Source organism: Gymnodraco acuticeps, unplaced genomic scaffold (genome assembly GCF_902827175.1).
Source record: "Gymnodraco acuticeps unplaced genomic scaffold, fGymAcu1.1, whole genome shotgun sequence".
In the NCBI taxonomy this organism is placed as follows: Eukaryota; Metazoa; Chordata; class Actinopteri; order Perciformes; family Bathydraconidae; genus Gymnodraco; species Gymnodraco acuticeps.
This window is the reverse complement of record NW_022990685.1, coordinates 775,607-794,979: the sequence shown is the minus strand read 5'-3', so window position 1 is coordinate 794,979 and position 19,373 is coordinate 775,607. Positions and strand designations below refer to the sequence as shown.

At 40.8% G+C, this 19,373-nt stretch overlaps 1 protein-coding gene across 1 annotated transcript; it reads right to left on the bottom strand.

Annotated features, from left to right (window-relative positions):
- Window positions 1-1,663: 1,663 nt before the first annotated feature.
- Window positions 1,664-19,322, bottom strand: LOC117555376 (tetratricopeptide repeat protein 16-like). Its single transcript, XM_034230264.1, has 13 exons — window positions 19,157-19,322; window positions 18,532-18,716; window positions 18,284-18,374; window positions 12,208-12,345; window positions 10,105-10,205; window positions 9,126-9,255; window positions 7,840-8,054; window positions 7,160-7,449; window positions 5,787-5,931; window positions 5,539-5,704; window positions 4,020-4,153; window positions 2,141-2,282; window positions 1,664-1,841 (listed from the first exon to the last, which is right to left on the bottom strand). Exons 1-13 carry the CDS (start codon window positions 19,187-19,189, stop codon window positions 1,713-1,715), a joined length of 1,899 nt encoding a protein of 632 aa, XP_034086155.1. The 5' UTR covers window positions 19,190-19,322; the 3' UTR covers window positions 1,664-1,712.
- Between the last annotated feature and the right edge of the window lie 51 nt (window positions 19,323-19,373).

The following is a 19,373-nucleotide window of genomic DNA, read 5'->3' as shown; positions in this document are numbered from 1 at the left end:
CAAGGCCCCCTGGCCCTGCTCAAGAAGGAACATGTTCGAACCGTCTGAAATTTGACAATGAACATCTGAATGAGTCAGAGAAGGCTTGGGAGAATCTGATGTGGTCAGATGAGACCAAAATCACGATATTTGGCATCAACTCGACTCGCTGTGTTTGGAGGAAGAGAGATGCTGACTATAACCCCAGAACACCATACCCACCGTCAAGCATGGAGGTGGAAACATTATGCTTTGGAGTGTTTCTCTGCTAAGGGGACAGGACGACTTCCCTGCATCGAGGAGAGGATGGACGCGGGGCCCATGTAGTCGTGAAAATCTTGGCCGATAGCCTCCTTCCCTCAGCCAGGACACTGAAAATGGGTCATGGATGGGTCTTCCAGCAGCACCATAGTTCACACCAAGTACTTTGCCGTACTTAGTTCCCAGCACTTAGTTCCCAGCACTTAGTTCCCCCATGGAACTAAAGAGCAGATCGCGTTCACACCGGAATAAGTTCCCTGAGGGAAGATTACGCAAATGAGCCATTTACGTCACTTCGTCTTCTTCTTCCGCTTTGGGTTTACTGGCAGGCCGCAAACAACTTCACGGCGTATACTGCCACCCGAAGTCCCCGGCCGGAAGTCTCCGGAATTGGGGACTGGCTTCAGTAGAAGCTGCTGGGACTCCCAGCAGCTTCTACTGAAGCCTTCCGAGTAAATCGCCAGAACGCCGACACCTCCTCATCTCCACCGCTCCCATGTTTTCTTTTGTGTTGCCATACGCTAGTCTCTCTGCATTTGTGCACTGGGCGAATGCTAATGCTAATAATGCTAATGCGAGGATAATAAAATGGCGGCTCTACAAAACGTTTCAGTTGTATGGGGCGTGGTTTGCAATTCGCCCAGGCAATCAGAACTGGGGCACTTTTTTTCCCCCAGGAGAGTATACACCTCTCAGCAGGCACTAAAAATGGGGGTAAAAGTTCCCGGCACTAAAAGTACTCTTTTTGGTGTGAACGCGACATAAGGGGTACTAACGGAACTAAACGGGAAAAGTACGGGGAAAAGTACTCCGGTGTGAACGCGCCTAATGACCCTGAACATACGGCCAAGGCAACACAGGAGTGGCTAAAGAAGAAGCACATTTAGGTGAGGGAGGGGCCTAGCCAGTCTCCGGACCTTAATCCCATAGAAAATCTGTGGAGGGAGCTGAAGCTACGAGAGGCCAAGCATCAGCCTCAACACCTTCAGGATTTGGAGAGGATCTTCAGAGAGGAGTGGACCAACATCCTTCCTGAGATGTGCACAGACCTGGAGACCAACTACAAGAAGCATCTGACCTCTGTGCTGTCCAACAAGGGTTTCTCCACAAAGTGCAAGGGGATCAAATACTTATTTCACACAGTTAAATGCAAATCAATTTATATCTTTTATATAAAGTTAATTTCTGGATTTTCTATTTGATATTCTCTCACTGTTTATATAAACCTAAAATTACAGACTGGTCATTTATTTGTAAAATCTGCAGGGGATCAAATACTTATTTCCTCCACTGTATATATATATATATATATATGTTTGTGTATTTAATGTGTATAATGACTTCAATTTATTATTTAAGTTTGGAAACCATAGGTTTGAGTTTTTAGTTAAGATTTGCTCCAAAGAAATATAGCACTCAGACGATTGATTAAAAAACATTTATTCCTGGTATTATCACCACCCAGAGAAGTTTTACTTCTGAGATGTGGACTCAGAACACCCCAAATCGCTTGTTTTCTTACGACATCCTGGTGTGTCTGTGGGCAGACTGTGCTGCAGAGCTGGACGGTCGTGGAGACATGACTGAACCACTTCCTGAACCTGCCACAGCAGACACAGAAGAAATGCTGTAGTTCAGCAAAAGGCAAACCTGTTCGCTGAATCTTTGTACTGTTTTAAGCATCAATCTTTCTGGGCAAAGTAAATAGTTGTGGTGGTTACTTAGTTTTTAACACAGTTGATTTTGAAATATCTGTATCTTGTGTTCGGGGATTTTCCTTTGAAAGAGTGGTCAATTCATCATTTATATCAGGTTATGAAGTCTCTTGGTCAGTTTTTCTAAAGTCAACTTGATTTTTATCTAAATACACTGCAATTAATTATGCTTTTAACTTCATTACCTGCAGGAGGTTCTTCACGGTTATCTGCGTCTCCTGCTGGTTAACACTCAGCTTCAGCTCCTTTCCTGCTTCAGGCGGGTCTTTTGACGAACTCGCTGTGTTCTCATTGGTCAGAGTCATCTTTAGGAGCTGCTCACTCAGTCTAAGAGAACAAAGCAAGAAACACTTGTCAGATATACTGATGGTAACATGATCAATAGAGTGGTGCAGGAATGAGTCCTAAAACCCCGCAATGGGATAGCATTTTAGGAGTTACAGTTTCCTCGTCTCAAAGTCAATGATATTTTGGACGTGTTTGTGGTTAGATTGTGACAGTTTGACTTTTTTAGGGTGCCAGTCAGGTCTCTCTCCTGACATATAAGATGTTGATAGTCACAGTCGGTTTTAGTAAGTGTGTACTGCACAAAGGTGTATATTCTCTCCCCTCTGCAATCAGGAATGCAGACACTCTGGACACCTTCAAAAAACACCTCAAACACCATCTGTTCACTCAGGCCTTTGGCCTCAACTAATATACAGTACTCAGCAACCTGTTCCTGTTTTGTTTTCTTCAGCCTATGTATCTGTATGATTATTATTACTTTTTGTTGTGTTACTTCCCATTGTAAAGCGTCCTTGGGTTTCGTGAAAGGCGCTATATAAATTGAAATTATTATTATTATTATACATCTCACTGCAAACACCCAACGTTGAATGACATTAGAATAATAATTAAAGACACAACTCAAAATTATAATCACAAACAGCAAGTGTATTTCGAATACCCTACAACGAATTAAACAATCGTTCTTCCCACAGTTCACTTTTAAATCCAAAACGTTCAACTTCGGGTTTTCTTCAAAATAAATAAAACAGTCAATGGGAGAATGTCAGTCATTTTAGTGAATCCAGTCGGTTTGGGAAATCCAGTCCTGGTTTTCAAGGTGGTTGGGAGATGGCCGGCTCCTTTCAGATTTGTAAACAATAATCCGGAAACGTGAAGCGACAGAAGGATATGATGACGGTGGACGGCGGATCAGACAAAACGGCAACACGGACTTTAAACGACCTTACTGTTGGTTTCTAACGGATGAGCGTGTTGCTCCGACGATCTCTCTTGCTGCACACACACGCTCCCCTTCCTGCTCCGTCTAAATATCTAGGGAGAATTGAATGGAGGCGCCAACTAAACAGCGAATCACTGGCTGGGTGGGCGTTACCGTGAGTGACTACCGGTGTTTACATTTCTGGTTGTTACAAGATGTGTAAAAAAGGCTCTGTGATAAACACAAGCATGAGGGATTTACACATTTTATTCTACGATTTAAAATACAGATTTACGTTAATACCCCACTTGTGATTGTCCGAAGTTTCTATGTGTCATAAAAACAGCCGTTTGACATTAATGTAGTTTGTTTTTAGCTTAGCATTAGCTTTTTACTTCTGGGATTTATGCTTTAAGAATAAAAAAGGGGTGTTAATATGTGGAGATTATCCTGCTGAACAAAACAAGTAAGTATCATAAACGTGCGTTTGGTTTTATTTTCTGCAAAAATCAAAGAACCCCAAATGTTTTTTGTTCAGGGACCCTTGGTGTTTCTAACTTCCGGGTCGGCCTATAAAAATATGTCAAAAACAAGTAGTTGAATCCTTACGTATTGACAACGAGTGTCCATAATAACGTTTAATTTATTCCATGTCAAATGTATACAGTATACGTATAATGTATTGGTGGAAGAGAATTAGTAAGGGTTCAGCTGATCATATGGCACCGGGAGAAAATGGGTTGCTCTAGGAATCTTGGATGTAGGAAAGATATATAAGTTATTTGTTACATGTCAAGCTGCAGTACACAAGGTGTGTCCTAACCAGACATCTTGTGAATGTTTGTGGTTCTCACTGTTGTTGATCAGAGGGTGAGCTGCAGGCCTGGATGGTGTCCATCAGCTGACCTCTGATCCTCTGTCCTGCTGGACTGGACAAAACATCCGACTCACTGTAGCCAGGGAACAGGTTCATGAGCATAGGAGGCACCTGCAAAAACCCACAGACAGACACACAATTTACTGCTTTTAGTCCCACGTTTTATGAATACATATTAATGGAGTGCTGCAGGGATTAATCCTTTAACCCGGAAAAGAGTAGGCATTTTACCACATCGAGTTCCCTTGTTCAAAGTCAACTGTTTTTTTGTGCGTGTTTGGTAGATATAGATAGATATGGTTTTAGATACAAATTGATCTTCACGTTTTGTTTTAGAGCATAACATATGTCAGTAAATACCCTACTTATAAATGTCTGAAGCTTTATGTTTCTTATAAAGAGCAGTTGCTAAAAAGTGAGTAAATTAAACTACTTAACGCCATCACGCTGAACATTAGCCGCCTTTAGCTTAACAGTGGTGACGTAATGTGAGTCAGATAACTGTGATGTTTTAACTTCATAGCCTATGGTTAGCTTTTCTCCATCTGGTGATTGTATTTAAGCTTCAAAAACCCTAAAAGTGGTGTTAATATGTGGAGGATATCCTGCTGAATGAAACGTTTAAGTATCATTGACGTTTATGTCCCACAGATCTCATTTTCTGCAATACTCCAATAACTTTTTCCGTTGTGTGTTTTCTAAATGCTGCACATGTTTTGACAATTTGGTAAAAAAAAATATTCATTTGCATCATTTTTGAAACTGCAGCGCGTTTCTCCAAATCGAAGTGTTGTGGGCCACCATACTAAAGTGGTAAATATGACTATTTATTTTATGGTGGATACAATACTAAGCTGTTTAAATATGAATGTATTGTTATGCTATTATCATCACTCTTAAATGTTATTTAGACAGTTTTATCCAAAGCGACTCACCTACAGTTCAACACCGCACGGATGCCTACAGGAGCAAATGGGGTTTTTCTGTTGCCTATAGGACACTTTGATTGTTGACTGCAGGGGCGGGGTATCGAACCACTGACTCACTGACTTGTGACTCAGTGGATACATATGTGTTTACCAGTCGCCCCAATGTTGTTTTTTTGTAAATAGGCCGGTTTTCCTGACAAAAAAAGGTTTGATGTATGAACTATAATGTGTATTTCAAACATATGTAAATGTTTTATTAAGACTCACTTCTAGCAGTTTCAACATCTTTTTTTAAGACTAGAGCTTTTAATGAGACACTTGAGCTTGCTTGTCTTTGATACGTTTTGATAGTTCAGGGGCAGGAAACTAGGCTAATACAAATTGATTTAAAATGTTTTTTGTGTGGAAAAATATTGCAACCCCTAATCTTTCAATATAATGATCCCCCTGCAATGCCCTCAAGTACCCCTAGGGGTCCCCATACCCCGGGTTTTGGACTGCTTTAGTAGACCAGCGAAGAAAAATACGAGTGTCTCATGTGAGGGAATCTGCAGGAGGAAGTTCTACCTCCTCGTTGTTGGGATCCAGGATCAGCATGCAGACAAAGTCCTCTCTGGCTCCCTTCAAGTTAAGAAGCTTTCGGGAAGCTTTGGATCTGCTTTCATAGTAATGACCCGCAGTGGGGTTGTCCTGGATGGCCAGAGAAAACATCTCAACTGCCTCTTGGTAACACCTGAAAATGCAGACACTCACAAATAAAACATCTAAACGAGAATTAATTTTCTTCATGTGTGGTAAATATTTGTTCTCCTGACCCGTTCTGGAAGCAGAAAGAGCCCAGGGTGTTGTGGAGGACAGCAAGGCGCAGCCGGGCAGCAGGGTGATCGGGCCCCATCATATCCTCAGCCTGCTGGTAGTCAGCCAGAGCAAAACACCAGTCACCCTGCTTAAAGAAACAATCTGACACACACATGCACATTCATTTTAAAAAATGAAAGGGAACTTACAAGCGATATAAATATTAAGTTAACACTATTCTGCAATTGAATAGGTCAGGTGTGCCAACAACCGTCTGATTTGAATCAATTGATTCCTGTTTTTAGAACAGCTGCTTCTGATGATCTCTATCTGCACTAGAGTATGAAGAATATTACATTAACACTGCTGAAGGTCCATTCAGCAAGCAGGCAAAGATTCAAGAGGTCCTATTGTGTGGCTCAGTGGGTAGAGCGCTGGTGTTCGGATCAAGGGGTCAGAGGTTCAAACCCCACTGCAGTCAGCATGTTGTTGTGTCCCTGAGACACTTCACCCCAAATTGCTCCTGTGGTGATTGTCCACAGTATTGAGTATGTAAGTCGCTTTGGATAAAAGCGTCTAACAAATAACATGTAATGTTGTGCATTTTCCCTTTCCTGTAGTGTGTTTTCTTTGTATTGGTTGGCCAATCACTACAGAGCCAGCCTGCCATCCAATAAGAGCAGACTGGGCTCTGGTTTCAGACAGAGGGTGAAAAGAGGTGCTGCAGCACAGGCAGTATGAGAACAATAAAGAGCTTTTTGAACATTAAAGCATGGAGACATGTCCCAGTAGAGGCAACAAATACAATATGAACCTGAACATGAGCAGAATAGGGCCCCTTTACATATATCTGAAATACATATTATAGTACATACATAAAACATTTTGTCAGGAAAACCAGCCTATTTGTAAAAAAACAACTTTGGGGCGACTGATAAACGCATATTTACCCTATGAGTCACAATCAGAGGGTCACATTATTTTAAGTGAATGCATGTGTGTTTTATATCTAAATGCTTGGTGTAGTTTTGTGACATTTTGTATTTATTATGATTAAAAGAAGCTCTTTATGCTATACCTCTGAAACATTTCCTGTACCAAGTACACTTTATATGGTTTGTCACCATTTTATTTTCTTAACTGAGGAAGTGCCACACTAGTCTTTATGGCCAAAATGTTCAAGTTTAGCTTGAAAGGGACAATTGTGTTACTAGAAGTGATCAGATTCACTGAAATTACAATGATTCACCAATTATTTGAATTATTTGAGGCTTTTGAACCTCAAAGTTTACCCTGACCCTCACAGAAGTTTTAACATAAGAAATAGGGACAGATATATACACACACACACACACACACACATTCAAAGAACAAGTGCCCAGAGCCTCACCTCCTCGGTTCAGGTAGAGGCCCGCCTGGCCCTTCTCCTCCTCAATGGCCTTGTTGAGAAGCAGCGTGGCCTCGGCGAAGAGGCCTCTGCTGAAGCACTCAACAGCAAAGTCATTGTAGGTCAGAACCAGCTGAAACTGCACCTCCTCCTCCACAGAGCCACGTGCATCCTTCCTCTCTGCAGCCTCTGCCTCACCCCCGACCTCCTCCTCCTCCTTGCACAGCTCCACAGCCTGGACCAGATCCTCGAGGGATGCTGTGAAATCCTTCAGGCGGCGGTACACAATCCCTCTGATGGAAAAAGAAACACACACATTTAAGTACATTTAATTGAAATGAATGTAATCAAATAAAACAGTATTAAATATAAAAGTCTAAGGGATTACATGTTTTAAAAGTTAGAATCAAATAACTGATTTAATTGAATGTAACCTCAACAAATGTTGATTAATAAATATAACAATATATTTATTTAAATAATATGGTTATTTAGCTATTAATTATTGAGGTAGTTACAAAATTATCTTTGGTGGTAATGAGTGGGGGTATATATCGGCTATAGCTATGGTCTTCGGTGATGCATTGAGTTCAGCGTTCAAAGTTGCGTGTGTGATGACACAGCAGCGTGTGTACTTATTTCTTTATTGAAGCTTGTCACTGTCTCATGTTGTTCAGACTCACCTGAAAAGGTAGAGGTGTGCATCCTCTGGGCAGTTCTCCAAAGCGATATTGATCATGCAGCAGGCTTCAGGCAGATGGCCAGACAAAGATCTGTCTACTGCTTCTTGTCTGGCCTGTTCACTGGCCCCCTGCAGCTGCAGCAGCATGGCGCCAGCCGCTGGACTCTGAGGATCCAACGCTAGCGCTGACTTCACATCTCTATAACATTGCGTTGTCTGGACAGAAGAGACAATCCCAGAGAAACTTGATTTTGTGTTTAAAGTAGTAGCTGTATATCTAAGATTCTATACTAAATGTACCCAATATACGTTTCTTTAACCCCATCACTCTTTACAAAGTAATTCCCTCTACCTGAATATTTATAAACACTAATTTACTATTATCATGTCAGTAACATTTCTTTATTTACCGCTCTAACTTCTTTGGAAAGGCTTTGGACTTTTCTTCTGTTGCAGTGCTGCTGCCCCATATAAAAAGCAGATTAAGTGGTTTGGCACTAGAACATTTAAAAAAGGCATGTAAGCAGGGGTCGTGTAAAAACAAGTGGTGTAGAGGCTAAGCCAATGCTTTAAGCCACTGATGTGCCGCTTAAGGTATGTAAATGATGCACGCTTTAGCTCGTCAGGTGAATAAATGTCAGATACAAATTGTGTCCAGTCGAACACTTTGTCCATTAATTATCCACTGTTTTGTTATCCGTTAACCTCGGATCAGTTTCCATCACCATAAAGAATGACACTTAAACACAATGACGTCAGAAGCCAAGCTTTACCTTATCGTTGTGTGTATGTGTGTGTGGAAAACGAGTAAGCAAACATTCTTCCTTTTTTATCTTAAGCGCTAATTGGCTCCTACAAGTGGCATTTATGAACTAAAGGTTGAATAAATTAAACATGGGAATATCAATACAGCTAAATTAAACTGTTGGCAGAGTCAGTCTGTTTCATAATTGTAAGTATTTTGTCAGTAGGCCTATATTTGAAATGACTAGGTTAGCTACGTAAGCTAGCTAGCTTATGGTGGATCTGCAATAATATCGGAAGGAATCATGCGATCACATTGTTAAATAACCCAATAAGTCTGAAGCAGTTTAGGTAAGTTTCCAGGGACAGCCCTCCGGTCCCAGCTGTGTGTTTCTGCGTCAACCTTTAGTGTCCACGTTTGAGCTTCTTGCACCATTTTTATTTGCAGCATTTTGTTTTGACTGCCAGTCAATTTGTATTTTTTTCTTAATCCTGCAGCCCATCTGCCTGAGAAGTGAAACGTACCTGCTGTTATTTACGAACCTGCTTGAGTCGTTTGTGCAGTCGGGCTCTGAGGATGTAGAGGTCCGCGGTGGGACCCTCTGACAGCATCCAGCCGCTCACCAGCTTCAGACAGTCGTTGTGCTGACCTACAGCTGACAGGCAGGCCAGGCTGAGATTTAAGAACAGAAAAAACATGTACATTTAACATCTGAAGTCTTGCTTACTATTCATTATTGAGATGTTTGGTCTCTCTTTTCTCATAGTAATGTCAGATATTCAATTTAAGGTTCAAAGGCTATATTGTGATATGCACAAAAGCTATAGCGCAGTTTTGGCAATGAAAATCTTAAGCCCCAGCTGCTGTAATTTAGATGTATATGTGTATACAAAAATATCTTCTGACCAGGCTTGAGGAGTAACGGATGACATGTTACTGGGTTACGTGATTAGGAAACAAAAAACGTAACTGTATTCCACAGTTACATAAATGAATAGATAATCAAATTATGAACACATTTAAAAAATGGGGATTACTAAAAGGAATAATTCATTAATAAAATGAAGATGGAAGGATATGCGCTCTCATCACTCACTCATTTCACGCAGGGGCAAATATTAAAATTAGCTGAATGTGCATAAAAGCAGCTAAAGGCTTGGCTTCACAATTCCATAACACACGTAAGTAAAAGCTGTCTTATTAATCATTATTTTATCTTGTAGTTATTTGCAGTGCATTGGATATTGGGGTTATCCAAAAGCAACGAAAAGTAATCAAGTTACATAACTTTTTTATGGTGATTAGGTTCAATTGTATTACACATACTTTGTAATTGTAACAGAATATATTTTTGAATTAACCCTCCCAACCCTGTTTTTTTACATATGATATACTTCTCTATGCTTCTACATACTGTATACCTCATGTAATATCCCAAATAAAAACATCATACAAACATTTTGAAGAACCTAAGCACACATGCACAACTTTATTCCAGGTCTTAGTACGCAGGTTGCTGACCTTCTGACCTGGTAGGCCCTGCAGCCGGGCTTCAGCTCAGCAGCTTTGCTAAAAGCCTCCAGAGCCTCCAGGAAAAGGCCTCGGTCAAACAAGCACTGGCCCTGAGGACAAAGAGAAACAGGAAGACCACCATTTAAAGAGGCCCTATTACGCTTTTTGGGGTTTTCCCTCTCCTGTAGTGTGTTATATATAGGTTTGTGTGCATGTAAATGGTCTGCAAAGGCTAACATCCCAAAGTTCCCTCCAGAGGGAGTTTCTCTCCCACACACTCCCCCCTACCTGAAATGCCTCCATTGGACTCATTTGTTTACTACCTGAACATAGTGACATTACTATGTAACACGCATTTCTATAGACTAGAGCTCCAACACATTCTACATGATTTGCTAAGGGGTGGGACATCTCTGAGCAGTTGACCAATCACAACAGAGCCGGCCAGCTAACCAATCAGAGCAGACGGGCTCTGGTTTTAGGCAGTGTTTCTCAAAGTGTGGTCCGCAGACCACCGGTGGTCCGTGAGCGCCCCCTAGTGGTCGTGAGAATATTGGTAAAATTTCACATTTGAAATAAATAAATGTATTTACATTTTCCCCACTCTCGCGGGAATATCTCCGCAATGGAGCGAGCTTAACTTTAACTTTTGATAGGATGATATAGCCCAGGGCAACACCTTCGTCACACATGTTTCCACTTGTTTGTACCATTTCCAGGCGATTTGTAATCTGTTCTAGAAACACTATGTCTTTTTATTTCAAGAAGCATATAAAACAAACAATTGATGTATTTTATAAACATTTATCCATGCTGAAAGTAGATGTAGATGTGTTAGGAGTGAGATAGAGATTATTATTTAATATATGCATCCGATGAAGCATTGCATGAAGTCTGTTGATGAATCAGAGGCTGTTGTTGGGGCTGCATAAACGTTTTTTATTTGTTTTTGTAGGCAGACCATGCAGGCCAGCCCAATGGTCACCAAGGTTCATGTTTTAATAGCATTTTTACAAAAAAAGCCCAGGCGAGCCTAACATGTGAAAAAAGGGCTTAGACCTCAGAGAGTTAAACTTGGGCCTGCGACCATAGTTTTACTATATTTTGTTTTGAAAATCCACAGCGGAGGTTTGTGTCGTACTACATGCGGTGTGTTTTGCATATCTCTCAGTAGCCAACGATCTGTGAGTCTGTTGGCTCGGACATAAACTCCGCAATAAATGTAGTCTACATTTCATAAGAGCTGTAAAACCTATGAGCATTTTAAATCACATTTGAACGAAAGGCTTATATAATCTGTAGTTGTTATTGTTGATTTAATGTGTGAGCGAGGCGATATAGAGAGGTCATGTTAAGCTGTTGTTATTATTAGGCTGTACTTTGTTATAAACTGTTGGAGTGGTAAGCAGGCCTATTGTTTTTGGATATTTGGGGAGTCAGGTGGTCCGCGAGTATTTTTTTATTGGTTAAGTGGTCCTTGGTATGAAAAAGTTTGAGAAACACTGAGATAGAGGGTGAAGAGAGGTGCTGCAGCACAGGTAGTATGAGAATAATAAAGAGCTTTTTGAACATTAAAACATGTAACTTAATTTGTTTTACTTGACTATATCAAAAATAACAATTTCTGAGTCCAAACTCACCTGTTTCAAGCCTTACATGATTTGTGATTTCTTTTTTAATTCAGCACAAACTCATCTGAGAAAATGTATTTTACTCTGCTCAGTATTGTTCAATAAAATGAACTAGTAAATATAATACATGTATTTCGACCAAATAATGTAATGTATCATGTTAAAAGCACATAATCATCACATCTGACAGCTTGTAGGTAACAGGTTATTCAATGTCACCATTGGACATCATTGTTATTGTTTTAGCATCACATAAATATGATTTTATGTCTGTTGGTTTTATTTATTTTTGCATAAACTCATCTGTGAAACACTCTTCTTTTGTTCAATTGTCTGCTCCTGATATATAATAGCCAATATAATGACCTGTTCTAATGTTACTTTAATGGGTAATAATTGAAAGGGCATTTTTTCTTTGCACCGTATTTTAGTCTACGTTGTGTCCATAAACAGAATTGTACATTAATTGTGTTGTAGTTACCTGGAGATAAAAAATGAAGGCCAGGCGGTCCCTGAATGCACCGGGCTCCAGCAGAGAGGCCTGTTTATAACAGGCTGCTGCTGACTGGAAGTCACACAGCTGCAGGTAGGCCTCCGCCTGGCTCTCATGTAGCCGGGTCTAAAACACACAACACAAGGTTATTAGGTGGGAAAAAATCGAACGGTTTATCTGAAACATAAAAACATACTGGAACTCATTATAGCAACAACTCACAGCAGCAGATACAAGCAAAATACCAAGCAACTTAACAACAGTGAGTTTACAAGTAATGCAATCTTTGCTTTAAAGGAGATTTAGTTTTAGGGGGGACGGGGTTTCCTTTCCTGTCGTCTGTTATATAGGTTTTTGTGCATGTAAATGGTCTGCAAAGGCAAAAGTCCCAAAGTTTCTCTACCAAACACTCCCTCCCTGCTTGAAACGCCTCCATGGGACTCCTTAGTTGACTTCCCCCAACCTGGTGACATCTGTGGTGGGAATTTATTTATCAAATGTGGATAGAGAATCAAACCATTCAGCTGTCTTTGTTGTATTGTATTTCTTGCAAGAAAGTTCAGTCAGTCATACAGAGAGCATACAGTCTGCAGACTCTGCAGTGCTGGAATTGGGCCGGTACTCACCGGTACGCAGTACCGGCACTTCTGGTTCTGACCCATGGAGTACCGGCACTTCTTGCTCAGTACCGGCATGCTGGCGGTACTCCGGTACTCATGCACCGTGCCAGTACTCAACACTCTCCCGCCGTTCTTATTATACATCCATATATATATATACAGCCGCCCGGTACTCAGATGCGTCATGAGGTGCCGAACGGACATTCTCATCGCTCTAACCGCTGGAGTTTCACAGCGGCTGTCAGCTGTTTACTCCTGTCATTCAAACAGAACGTGCTGGAGAGGGGGCGGGGCTTATCTTCTCCATGTAAATACTGTGGTGGAAACGACTATGTCAAAATTAACCTATTTGACCGTGATTTAATAGTAATACACGTTTCAAAATAATAATAATAATAATAATGCCGAAGTAACAACATACTGAAAACTGTTAGTAAAACCATGTTTTAATGCTTTACAATTTACATACCTAGATGCACGTGTGTTGTGTTTATGCAGTGCAACTCCCACCCAGTGGGTGGCTATGTAGAGTGATAGAACAGAGCAGGCACGCCCCAGAGAGAAGGAAAGCAAGTCACGTCACAAATTAGCATTTCTAAAATGTTAGCGTGGATTAATAAAAGTGCAAAAAGACAGCGGTTGTCGCCGGAAGAAACTTCAAATACAGAGAATGCTGTGCCTGTGTTGGAAATTGTGTCTGATGGGGAGCTTTCTTTGGTTGATCCTCCTGCTCCAAGTTCTAGTGCATTAGCATTAGCACTAGCTCCGCCGCCTCCAGAGCCTCTAACGTTAGCTGCTGCTGGCGCAACTGCCACCACCAACACCGGGCAAAGCGATGCACCTGATTGCTGGACAACGGACCAGGTGCAATATGTTTGCAAGACCAATGCATGGCTCCTTCTTAAAGATAAGAAGCTAGGATGTCGGATATGCAGAGATGTCAAATCTTTGGGAATACACACTGGACTCAATCATTTCCAGATCTTTTTTGACAAACTCTATTCCTTGTTCCATGCCTCCCCCAAAAATCAGAGGCCGTTAGCGCAGTATGCGCAAGCAGTCGGACAGCGTCTCCTGGTGATAGGGCGTGTTTTGTCCATCCGCTGGGTGGCTTCAAGTGAAAGGAGCGTCAGAGCAGTCTGGGAAAACTACCGAGTGCTTCATGATCACTTCACAAATGCTGCAAACGACACGAGCAGGGATTCCAGAGACAGAGCAAAGTACAAGGGCCTGGATGATGTGCTCACATCTGCAACGTTTGTCAGCAATCTGGGACTGATGTACGATGCGCTCACAGAGCTCAGCGACCTCTCTCGGCAACTCCAAAAAAGAGAGATGACACTGCCTACAGCAGATAGGCTCTTAACTCGAGAAATACGAGTTTTTGAATCCATGGTCACCATGCCTGGCCCACACATGACTACAGTTCATACAGCTCTAGCTGAGAAGTCCTTCAAGGGTGTTGCCCTGCGTGAGAATGGCAGGCTTGTACAGATTCATGCAGGTCAGTTTTTCCGCAGTATGGTAGAGAATCTGAGACACAGAATGACTTCCACAACCTCCTCTCATGTCAGCACAAGAGAAATCCCATTACATGGCCGGGAGGCCCGGGACAATCAGCTAATCCAGGACATGAAAGTTATCCATCCTGGAAGTTGGCCTGAAGAGGAGTTAGACGTACAGTATGGGGACGTAGAGGTGCTACGTTTGTGCGAAGTGCTGAAAGTGGACAGAAGAGAGACTGTTCAGGGCTTTCGCGAATACAAGGAAACCAGGGCATCCCGTACACCTGCTGCCATGGAGCCTCTACTGAAAGCAGTCCGAACCATCGCTGTCTCCACTAGTGAGTGTGAGCGGGCATTCAGCTGCATGAACGATATCCTTACTGCAAAAAGGAATGCTCTCTCTGTCAGCCGACTGTCCAGCCTGGTTTTCATTAAATGTAATGGACCATCACTAGGACAGTTCAATCCGGAACAGTATGTGAGGTCCTGGCTGGCAAAGGGAAGGAGAAGTGCCGATGAAAGAGCCTGTCCAGCTCCAGCCCCTGATACTGATGTCCCCATGGCCTTCTGGAGCCTTTTCTAACAATGTGAAGTATATTGCAAAGCAGCTCACCCAGTGAGAAGACTTTTGGCATAATGTGCCGATTTGTACAGATCCTGGAGATAGAAGGACTTCAGACCAACCAGGGAGTTATCTGATCAGCTTGGTGTTCAATGTAACTCTTTACCATGGCTCAGACTTTGTTACTTGCAGTTACAGTTTCTCATTTTAGATTGTGCAAATGTTGCATTTGTTTTTACATGTTCTTTGTTCATGCTCTTTATCATTTTTCTGAGTTGGAAAGTTAGATTGCATCATAGTTTACTTTATACATATTTGTATTCTTCAGTGGTGAAGTATATTGCAAAGCAGCTCAGCCATGTGAGAAGACTTTTGGCACTTTTTCGTTTTTCATTTTCTGAGTTGTAAAGTTAGATTGCATTCAAAATGTACAGAAATACTTAATTTTGTTAAAGCTTTTTATAAAAAATGCTTCTGACCAGAGCTTTGTTTCCTTGTCATTAATGTTGAACACCACCAGAGGGGCTCTCACCTGAAAGGTCTCTGCTTCATGTGTCTTTAGCAGAAGATCTAGACTTTGATTGCTATATTTTCAGTTAATATTGACCTTACTGAGCTTTAGCCATATCCGCTGCCTATCATAAAAAATGTTAAGTACAGTGAACCTTTCTAAAATATACAGTAGTAAAGAGACAAACCCACCAGCATTATAGTAGCCAAATTCTTGTTTGTGGGCTGTATATATAAAATTGACTTGAAAAAGTTGCTGATTTTAGAGTACTGGCACCTTTTTCATTCCAATTCAAGCACTGCTGCAGAGTGAAAGACGAAGAATAGAGTTTGGGTTGCATATTTAAAAACAGAGAGAGGAGAAAGGGATGGGGTTGAGCTTGGTGATAACAATGGAGAATTCTGGAAGTTTAGGGAGTTAGGGAGGAGAGGCGATGTCCCTCCCTTTCCGGGGGAGCTCCATGGGACCTTATTTCGGAAAAAGTATGTATTAAAGTCAATGGAGAGAGAAAGATTATCTGTCGATCCCGTTTGAATTGTTCCACAAATTACACATATGATGTTTGTCAATTTAAAAGATAATTTTGCAAGTAAAAAAAAAAAAATGTGTCGTAAAACTGTGAAGTAACACATTTTTTTGTGTGAAACGCTCAATGAACTCCAACTCTGGTCTCGCAGACTCTCACAACAACACACGTCACCAAGATGGCCGTCACTACTGTCTTGTCACTAGTATCACCACAATGAAACACATCCAGAAGAATGTCATGCAAAGCTGCCTGCCTGCCTTCCTTTGATTCTCTCTGAACTGCCTGATCTTTTTAATGTTTAATGTCAACCATTTGTGCAGATAGCATGAAGTAGAACAGATCGCCGATGCTAATGTAGTGTTAGCATTTCTCCCCCGGGCTTAAATGGTGTATTATAGAAAGATCCCACCGGTGTGACAGTACTCTTCAAAGGGTTCACGAAATATGACTACTACTCTTACTGTTTAACATTTTGGGTTACTTGATGTTACTTCATGTTAAGGCTAATACAAATGACAAGGCTGTAATGCTAACTAACGTGCTTGCTACTAGCTAGGTAGCTAACTTGATCCAGCCAGCCACTCCTGGTCCTTTCATCAGACGGGAAGCGAAAGAACGAGCAAGACCCATTGCTGGTATGATAACAACCTGGTACTAAGCACACAGGCATCTTGTTAAACTTAACTTATCTTAGCTATCTCTTACATTTAGCGGAGGAAAACAATTGTGACATCAGTTATGACATCACTTACGCGACTCTAGGATTTGTAGTCTTTCTAGTTGCGTATTTTTCAGTTTTATATTTCAACAGTTTTACGACAAACTGTGACTTTTTTGACATGGACATTATTTTTTAAGATTGACAAACATCATATGTGTAATTCATGACACAATTCAAACGGGATCGAAAGATACGTTTTCTCTCTCCATTGACTTCAATACATAATTTTTCAGAAATAAGGTCCCACGGACCGGAAGTAGATGGGCGTGACTTCGCCACTCTATATCAGGATGTTCTCAGCACAAAGAGTGTAACTAACAACATTGCAACACATCTTCTTAATAAGGAATGTTCCCAAGCTTAGCTAAGAAGTGTGAGAAGTAGTAAATATAGATAAACATTAGCAAATAAGAATCACACAATGATATTATTAAAGTAAGTAAGTGAGTATAATTGTTCTATTACAATGTCACAGCAGGATTTGGAAAAACTTGTCCATGCTTTTATCTTCAGTAGACTCGACTACTGCAATGGTGTCTTCACAGGTCTCACTAAAAAATCTATTAGGAAGCTGCAGCTAATTCAGAACGCTGCTGCTCGAGTCCTCACTAACACTAAGAAAGTGGATCACATCACTCCAGTTCTGAAGTCTTTACACTGGCTTCCTGTGTGTCAAAGAATAGATTTCAAAATACTGCTGCTGGTTTATAAAGCACTGAATGGTTTAGGCCCAAAATACATTTCTGACCTCCTGCTAAATTATGAACCATCCAGATCTCTCAGGTCTTCAGGGACTGGTCAGCTTTCTGTCCCCAGAGTCAGAACTAAACATGGTAAAGCAGCGTTCAGTTATTATGCTCCAAATATCTGGAACAAACTCCCAGAAACCTGCAGGTCCGCTACAACTCTGACTACTTTTAAATCCAGGCTGAAGACTTTTCTTTTTGTCGCTGCTTTTAATTGAACTATTCATATCTTAGACTGCACTGTAACTTTTATCCATGTACTTTTTTCTTTTAATGTTTAATTGACAGCACTGTAACTTTTATCCATGTATTTTTTCTTTTAATGTTTATTTTATTAGCTTTTCTTTTTAATGACTGCCAATTTCTTAATCTCTTTCATTTTTTGTAAAGCACTTTGAATTGCCTTGTTTTGAAAAGTGCTATATAAATAAACTTGCCTTGCCTTGCCTTGCCTTACAATTACCACGTAAAAATCACGCTTCTATTTGCTTGGGCTCCAACACATTGTACATGATAGGCTAAGGGGTAGGACATCTGAAAATTATTTAGGTAACCAATCAGAACATACTGGGCTCTGGTTTCAGACAGAGGGTGAAAAGATGTGCTGCTGCACAGGCAGTATGAGAAAAATAAAGAGCTTTTTTGTTACATTAAAGCATTTAAACATGTCACAGAGTAGAGGCACACAATACAAATATGAAACCTGAAAATGTGCATAATGGGGCCCCTTTAATAAATATTATTAGTCATAGGCTACTATTATTATAAACAGGGCTAAAACTACCTACAAAAGGTAACTTAATCTTTACAAAGTGTCACAACATACAGTACATTTTAACATAGAGCTTTGTGTCCTAGTATGTCCATCACCTGTTCTGGCTGCAGTGTGATGGCTTTGGAGAAGCAGTTCACAGCCTTCTCAAACTGGGACTTTCCCATTGCCTCTTTTCCATTTATGTAACTGCAAAGAAAAACCTTATAAGCATAATTGAACCCTGAAAAGGCACACACTGGATGTTATGTTCCAGGATACATTGAAACACATAGCTGTCAGTGATGCTAAAGTAAAATTATTGTATTTACTTCTGAAAAATATGTATTTAATGAGTGTTTCTCACTGCTCTGCGGCCTTGCTCTGGATGATGAGGCTCGCCTGTAGGTCTAGTCTTTGAGGCCGTTTCTCTCCTGGATCCAGAAAGATTGCACTGGAGCCAAAACACTTCTTCAAGGAGCTTTTTCTCCTGGCTTCTTCCACCTTCTCAGCTGACACAGCAGTGGGAAATACACCTGGCTCCTCTGCATGCTGGGGACAATAAATACAACAAATTATAATAATAATTTGTAGGGATGACAACCTACAAAACAATGAAGAATAGACTAACTGAATTAAAAAGTAAATATAAATATTTGTTGTATAACCAGTTCTGACCACTACTGAGGTAATGTTTCTGTTTCTTCCTCCAAAAATGGACGACTTGCTGTTGATGACGTGACATTCCCATTCCCTATTGTCAGCAAAAGTGTAAAAATGTGTACTAATAGAGTTAAAACTTGCTTCATTCTGGTACTATTAAATGTCGTAAACTCCCACTTGATCGTTATTTGTGTTCAACATTTTCAATAAAACACAAATAGCCTACTTTGCTAAAGTCAATATTACTTTGATCAAACTATTTGACCAAACACGAATATTACGCTAGTTTTACCTTCCGGCTAACTACTTTTCAACAAACATTTGTTTACCGTCTTGTCCTTTATCTCCGCTAAAGTGTCCATTGTGTGTTTCAAATAGCTGATATAGGCTGTTTTACATTAGTTCCGTTTATTTTGCTCTGTTTATTTCCAACTGTCAATAAAGAGTTGCTGCGGATATGTTGAATCTGGTTGTCACTATGGAAACCTCCATACCACTCCGCGGTCTGGGAAAGGCTTTTATTTTCTAAACAAAGGGTATCAAGAA